Here is a 7,947-nt window from a genome sequence, read left to right on the forward strand (position 1 = left end):
GTTGACAGCCAAAACAAGATTAACAATATTCTAACCATTAATTAAAATCACCTCAGTGAGAGAACAGATGGCCATTCCCCTTAATCTGCTGTAATGCTCCTACTGTCTCCACACACGTCTTAATCAAGCCGTGATCTGCATTAATCACCTGACTTAAGTGACAAACAAGTATCACTTCTGTGTGTTAGCCAGGCTTTGTTGGTGCATGGCCTCTGTTGACCATGTAATGATGTATTGATCAGAAAAATACTTTGTACATGAGTAGGTAGTGTTTTGTATTCATGCAGTATGCTTAACACAACTGAGTACACATGATCATAGATGAGCAAGACATCACTACCTGTGCAGCTGTTGTTTTTAACATAAAGTGTGTGCTTTAATTTCAGACTGAAATATTTGTCGTCTATAGCTGCTCAACTGTTACCCTGACACTGTTGCAACACAAAGTGGTAAGAGCGTGATAAGATTAAAGTGTAATCCTCTTAGTGGCAAACAACTAATTTGGCTAATAATTCTGCATTACCTTCTGCCACCAAATCTTGGATTGCAACACCGAGCCAGCACAGGACTGTTGTGCTCAAGGCTTTGTGTGTCTGGTAGTGGCAGAAAAGTATCTTATGTTTGATCCTCCTCTGCCTCAGTGTTCATATGTTCAGCCTGATCTTGTTTGTAATAAAATATAGATAGAGAGGGAACAAAACAAGAACGGAGAACATAATGAGAGATAGATGCAACATTTCCTGTTTACATTCAACTCAACATCAGAAGATTTCTCACTCCATATTGAAAACCATGAGCGACGATGCAATGCTGTTGCACTTCCAAGATTAACCATTTAAGTTGTATTGGCCTGCTTAGTGTATAGCCCTGAATAACAGTTGCTGTAATGATTTGTGGCGTAATACTAGCTTTAACAATTGGGGATCAACACTTGTTTGCCTTATGCCTTGTGGATTTTTAGAACAAATGCTTAACACTTCTGCTGTAATGTGATGCAACTGAGGCATTTTCCAAGTTCAATATTCAGAATAAACACTGCCGTTTTCATGGCATGGTTTTAAATTGGCTTGCTGCAGACAGTCTGTTATTATAACGTGTTTGTGCTACCTATTGTTGCCAAGAACAAAGCAGCCAGCATTATCGGAAAAGAAAATCCATCTTTACATTTAGTACATGCTAAATATGTCCCAATCTGACAACATGAGTGGTGCTTTTCTTTTTTTTTGACTTTTTTTCCTGTCAATTATCAGCTTCAGCAAACACCATTTTCTAGCATAGGATGATTCACAAGTGTGATTGTTAGAAAAAACACCTAATGCCAAAGATCTGCAGGGGACATGGAGTCTGAGCCACAGGCCATGTTGAAAACTTCCATTTGAAAGGCAACTGCTCAGAGTTGTGGTCTAAAGGTCTTCTCTGCCTGTCATGGCGGCAACCTGAAAACACGCTTGGGAGACAGTTTTGCTAAAGAAGGATGCTTTAATGGCCTGGGGGTCTCCTGAAGCAGCACACAGGTACCGGAGAGCTGGCCGCAGCTTTGAGTAAAATAAGGCATGATAGAGACAGGATGAGTGGATGATTGGCGCTGTCAGCATTATTGAGAGCATTTTGTTGAAGGAGCTAAGCTGGAGAGCAAAGATTTTCGATTTAAAAGTTGATCTAAGTTCCAGCTTTAACCCAGTGAGTTTTGTGTGATGACAAAAAGCAACCAAAATGAAATTCCCCTATAGGGTGAGGAGCTCAGGCATCCTAAGGGAGCTTGGAGTGGAGCCAGTTGAAGTGGTTTAGGGATCTTATCAGGAAGCTTGAAGTGGTTTAGGGATCTTATCAGGAAGCTTCCCTTTTTTCAGGCATGCCCAACTGTGGGAGACCCAAACCACACTTAAGAGATGTTCTCCTCTAGCTTTGGTACATCATGGGTATTCAGAAGCAGCTGGAAAACTTTTTTTAGGGAGAGGGATGTGTCAACTACCTTCCTCATCCTGCTGACACTGAAAAAGCAACAGCATGTGTGCAGATGGATGGACATTTATTTATAAAACATAAGTTAGCTCATAAAATTCTTCACATATGGCAGCACAGAGCGTCTTATCACCTCCCGCTGACACAGTATCACGTGGATCTCTGGTCTGTGACTGCTGTGTGCCTTTTCACACCTCCCTGTATGTGCCCACTTGGAGGCTCAGACAGATTTACTCAAACTTTTGTAAGGTGTCAAGAGTCCTTTGAAGGGCCATAGACGCCTTTTAATCAGCAGAAGCTAATCACCCATATGGTTGACAAAGGTCTGGTTGACTCATGCTCTTTTGTTATCACTATGGGAGCTGTTGCGTGTGTGTGTGCGTGTGTGTGCGTGTGTGTGTGTGTGTGTGTGTGTGTGTGTGTGTGTGTGTGTGTGTGTGTGTGTGTGTGTGTGTGTGTGTGTGTGTGTGTGTGTGTGTGTGTGTGTGTGTGTGTGTGTGTGTGTGTGTGTGTGTGTGTGTGTGTGTGTGTGTGTGTTACTGTGTGAGTTCGAGGTGGGAGGGAGAGTCATTCAATGGAGTTTATTCTCCTGACTTCTTTGTTCTTCTGACTTCACAGGATCTTGTTTTGGAAGAATTGCTGAAAAGGGTTAATTACTTTACGTTTGAGTGTTTATTACAGTAGAGATGGTCTTGATTATACAGGCAGGCTTTTCCTCTAAGGCGGCGCTACTCTGATATTCTATGTGTAATTAACATTGTGGGTGTCCAAAACACAACAGTAATCAAATGACACTTGTCTGGCTTTGTGAGTTCCCTTCACAGCATTATACTTACATTCTTCCCCTGCTATTTAAACAGATGAGACAGTGTCTCTGCTGCACAACAAACATAATGACGTTTGCTTATAATGTAAATGAGTTATGTGCACTTGGATAGATGCGGTTTTGAGAAAAACACAACTAAAGAAAGATAAAAGAAAGATAAAATATTGATGGATTCAAAGCTTGGCTTTTATTAAGCCAAAATGTCAGGGTAAGGATTTTGAGCGGACTGTCTGTATTATAATACTTATAATTCATATGTTTGTATTTGAATAACAATAAGAGTCATTAGGCTCTGGGAACTTCAATGAATATATATGTGTTTTCCAGTTTCACATTGCATATGCATTTACTTGTTGGAAAGCAAATAAGTACATTTATCAAATAAAATGCTGTATCTCTAAGATTTGCCGTTTTATACATAGACTACTCTACATGAAATAATGATAAACCAATATTAATGCGTTAATTTGACGTTTTGAGGATAATCATTGTACTTTTACCTAAAATAAAGTTTTACCTTTGGACCTCTATACAGTGTGGTACTTCAATGTAAAGAAAAATGTCTTCCTTTACTGCTCTTGCTATTCATATATTGTGTTGAAGTAGCCTACAGCAAATCATGATCATTTCTGGTGTTATTATGAACCCTTGTTTACTTGATCAGCAATTGTAATTTATTTGACATAAAGGCTTTTACTTACTGCTATTTTTCTTTCCACCCCGTCTTCCGCATAATTTCCTTTAACTGCCTGACTAACATAGCAATCCTTCAGTTTAGGCTAGGTACTTCAGATACATCTACTGGCACGTGCATGGTCCTATGTAATACAGGCATGTAAGTGATTGAATCAGTGAATTAATTACCATGTGGAGATTTTTTTTTTTAAGTAACACTATTAGCAGCACGATTAAAGTTCCACAATCAGTTTATCTAATAAACCATTTGCTCTAACAAAAGTACAACAGTTTGCTGCAGAGCCAAACGTGCCCCTGTTGGTGGACCACTGGAAGGCCATTGGTCGATGGGGCAGCCTATTTGCATATACCGGGGCTTAAAGTCCCACAGCGAAGTCACATTACCACAGCAGTGTTTCGACCTAACACAGCACAAGTGGTGGATTTTATGCACAATTCGTGACTTTTTTTGGCAGCACTGTGTAACCCTTCAACATGGGATTTTGCAAGATTTCAGGAGTTAGGGTGTGCATTGTGCTTTCTTTATTTGTATACTCTGTTCGGTGTACAACTACAAGATATTTCACCTATGAAGAGGATGCAACCGGGACGGATATAGGAAATCTATCCCAAGATTTAAAGATTGATCCAGCTGAAGACTCCGACACATCGTTCCGCTTCATGCAGGAAAACAACTCCTCTGTGATTGACATGAGGGAGATCGACGGACTTCTGAGTGTGGCAGAAATAATTGACAGAGAGCAGCTCTGCCCAAGGTCTCCGCGCTGCTTCATCAGCTTCGACGTTGTGGCCTTCTCCAAAGAAAAGTTTCAACTCATCCACGTGGAAATCGAGGTGAAAGACATCAACGACCACTCTCCTCATTTTACGCGCAACGAGACACAGCTGGAGATAGTGGAGAATGTGCCTCTGGACTCAAGGTTCCCACTGCAGGTTGCCCTCGACCAGGACGTGGGTGAAAACTACATCCAAAGCTACAACATTTCCGCTTCTAATAATTTCGCCATTGAAGTGCGCGATGGGGATGATGGAGTGAAGTTTGCTGAGCTGGTGCTGGTGAGGGAGCTCGACCGGGAGGTGGAGGACTTCTACACCATAGAAGTGACTGCAACTGACGGAGGGGTGCCTTCAAAGTCCGGGTCTATGATTGTAAACATCAGGGTGCTGGACTTTAACGACAACAGCCCCACGTTTGAACACAGTTCGCTGAAAGTTGAGTTGTATGAAGACTCCCCGGTGGGTCACCGAGTTCTCAAAGTGCACGCTTTTGACCCCGACCACGGTGTTAACGGTGAGGTGACGTACGCGTTTGCTGACGTGCTGTCACCTGAGATTGGACGCCTTTTCCACGTCGACCCTTATTCCGGGGACGTGACTTTGAAGGCGCTGGTTGATTATGAGAAAAGGAAGTCATACGAGCTGATTATCAAAGCCTCAGATTCGGGCGCAAACTCTGTCCCGTCCAGCTGCAAAGTTGTGATTGACATCGTGGACGTGAATGACAACGCACCTGACATCAGCATCAAACCGATGACTTCCAGCAGCGATGGAGTCGCCTACATTACAGAGGCTGCAGCTGCAGAGAGCTTTGTGGCTCTGATCAGCACCTCAGACAGAGACTCTGGCTCCAACGGGTACGTGCACATCAGCCTGCTCGGGCACGAGCATTTCACCCTGCAGCAGGCATATGGGGACTCTTTCATGATAATTACCAGTACTACTTTAGACAGAGAGAAGATCCCAGAGTATAACCTGACTGTGATTGCAGAGGATCTGGGAAGCCCACCCTTCAAAACTGTCAGACAGTACACCATCCGTGTAACTGATGAGAATGACAACTCCCCTCTGTTCAGTAAGTCACTTTTTGAAGTTTCAGTCCTGGAAAATAACATCCCAGGTTCATATGTTACAACTGTTGTCGCTCGAGATCCTGATGTGGGAAAGAATGCCAAAGTCTCATACAAACTCATAGATGCAGAGGTGCCAGGAGGAGCTCCAGTGTCCACTTATGTTTCTGTGGATTCCCTCTCAGGGTCTTTGTACACTTTGAGGTCTTTTGATTTTGAAACTCTACAGCAGATTGAGCTGGTCATCCAAGCTGAAGACAGAGGTTCCCCCTCTCTTTCAAGCACATCAACAATCAGAATAAAAGTTGTGGATCTGAATGACAATTGTCCTTACTTCACCTTCCCCGTCCTTATGAACGATTCTGCTGATATCCCTCTGCCTTTTAATGCACCTGCTGGCTACCTTGCCCTTCGCGTCTCAGCTGAAGATGAGGATGAGGGAGTGAATGGCGAGCTCCACTACCAAATTGTACAAGGTGACCCACATATTTTTACATTGAACAAAGACACTGGAGAAATTGCTTTGAAACAATGGCTGACGTCTGAAATTGGAGACGTGCTGGAAATGAAAATCGCCGTGAGTGACAATGGCAGGTCCCCGCACTCTAGCAGTGTCACCATTAGGTTTATTGTCTCAGACACACAGCCCTCTGAAGACCAAGTTGTCATTATGTTGCAGTCAAGTGATGAAGAAGGCACTGGCTTTGATGGCTCGCTAATCGTCATCATTATGCTCAGCAGTGGTTGTGCATTGTTGCTGATTGCAATAGTGGTTGTTGTTGTGACATGCAAACTCAGCGATGGGGGGAGAAACCGAGGCTCCAAGAGAGAAGTGTGTCACAGCATGTTCGACAGCAGGCCCATGCCCATGCTCGGCTCAACAGAACCCAACATTTACACCGGACCAAGAGGTTTCTTCCACGAGAGAACCTCTTCATCTCTGGATGATTCCTGCCTGTATGAGGAGAGAAGTGGGGACTCTGAAACAAAGGTGAGTCAACTAAGAGAGTATTTCATTTTCATATGCATATGATGTTCCCCAGAGCTGCCTTGATCTCGGTGCCAAAAATGGAAGCTAAGCTCTGTGCTGTCATTTTGTTTGTTGTCTTAGATGTTCCTGCCCTCCAAGCATTTCCAACCAACATCTGTGTGGCAAGGTGACAAATACTGCTTGCAAGTGAGGTAAGACAACGAAATGTGATTTTTTTCCTCAGATATGATGTGCTTTATTCACAGTGAAATCTCACTGAACACAGAGGGTACTTAACATGCAACATGCATGCATTATGTTGCGTTTGGCATTGCAGTGGAGTGAGGTTAGATGGGGGGATGAAAACAGGCCTTGTGTGTGGAAAAAAAGACATCAATAATCAAGCTAATGTGGTGCAATGGTGGCTCATACTGTATCTGTTGATTGTATTTGCAGTGGCATTGGCAACAGCGACCAACAGAGCGTGAAGGACAGCGGCAAAGGGGACAGTGACTTTAACGACAGTGACTCTGATATCAGTGGTGACGGAGGGAAAAAGAACTTCAGTACCTTCCAACCAAAGCTAAAAAGTGAGTTTTCCACTCTTAAGTTTTGAAATTAAACACTACTGAATTAAACATAAATATTACCCAGGCTGACATAAATAATACATTTGAGTAAAAGCTTCATCAAAAATATCTCATCTTTATTTTTTAAATATTTTTCCCTTTTATTTTAGGTTCATCCAGCACTGCTCACAGCTTGTCTGGGGAGTGCCAGAGCACGTGCGGTGTATTACCACCACAGAGCTTTAGAGGATCCGGGGATAATGCATACACAATAGGCTTCGCCCCAGTACCAGTGTTCAACAATCTTCACGGCTATCCCAACTTTTGGAAGGACTCTGGTTATGGCACAAATCGCCCAAAATCCAGAAACAGCATGCAGACCTTCTCTACCGGGACCCTTCCTTGTTATTTCCCTCAGCAGCATCGTGAGGCAAGTGTTCGAGGAACTGAAATCCAAAACCAGAGTCCACATTTTGTAACTGTGTCTACGGCCCTCGAGGTTGCAACCATCTTTTAAAAAATGTGTTGAAAAACGAAATGACCTGAACCTGTTTTGTACATATTTTTAAAACTGTAATTGCTGTTGCTACAGGTGTACATATTTGTGTACTTGAGGAATTATTGTAAAATGTATTATTGATCACTATTTAAGTATACTGTATTCTATGATGCACACTGGTGTCCCTTTTTCCAATAAAAGTCTGATTTATATCATAATGTTTTTTATTTATTCCACAAATGTTATCAAATTGTTTTATTAATACAAGATACATCAATTCATCTAAGACATATTTCATTTTGAAGAATAAATATCACTCCCTTGCTAGTTGAAACTCCGTTCTGAATTTGTAAACATGTAAAACCCCCTCTAGTTTGAATCTACATGATCAAGACTCGAGTCAGTGATGATCAGATGTAAAATCTCAAGCTGCTGCATTACCTGGGAGACTGGCTTTGAAGAGTCTTAGGTTGCTCCGTTGAGTTTCTTGCATGCAAATGAGAGAGTAGAGCTGGTACAGAAGGGGAAAATAAAGTATAAACCATTATTGCTACAAAATCATGCTGGGTGCTCTCAAG

The 7,947-nt window shown here is 42.4% G+C and overlaps 1 protein-coding gene across 1 annotated transcript; it reads left to right on the plus strand.

The window, feature by feature from the left end:
• The first annotated feature begins 3,958 nt into the window (after positions 1–3,958).
• Positions 3,959–7,587, plus strand: pcdh8 (protocadherin 8). The gene is made up of 4 exons (XM_034213242.1): positions 3,959–6,322; positions 6,443–6,513; positions 6,758–6,891; positions 7,041–7,587. The coding sequence occupies exons 1-4, from the start codon at positions 3,959–3,961 to the stop codon at positions 7,385–7,387; spliced, it is 2,916 nt and encodes a 971-aa protein (XP_034069133.1). The 3' UTR covers positions 7,388–7,587.
• The last annotated feature ends 360 nt before the right edge of the window (positions 7,588–7,947 follow it).

This window comes from Gymnodraco acuticeps, unplaced genomic scaffold (genome assembly GCF_902827175.1).
Source record: "Gymnodraco acuticeps unplaced genomic scaffold, fGymAcu1.1, whole genome shotgun sequence".
Classification (NCBI taxonomy): domain Eukaryota; kingdom Metazoa; phylum Chordata; class Actinopteri; order Perciformes; family Bathydraconidae; genus Gymnodraco; species Gymnodraco acuticeps.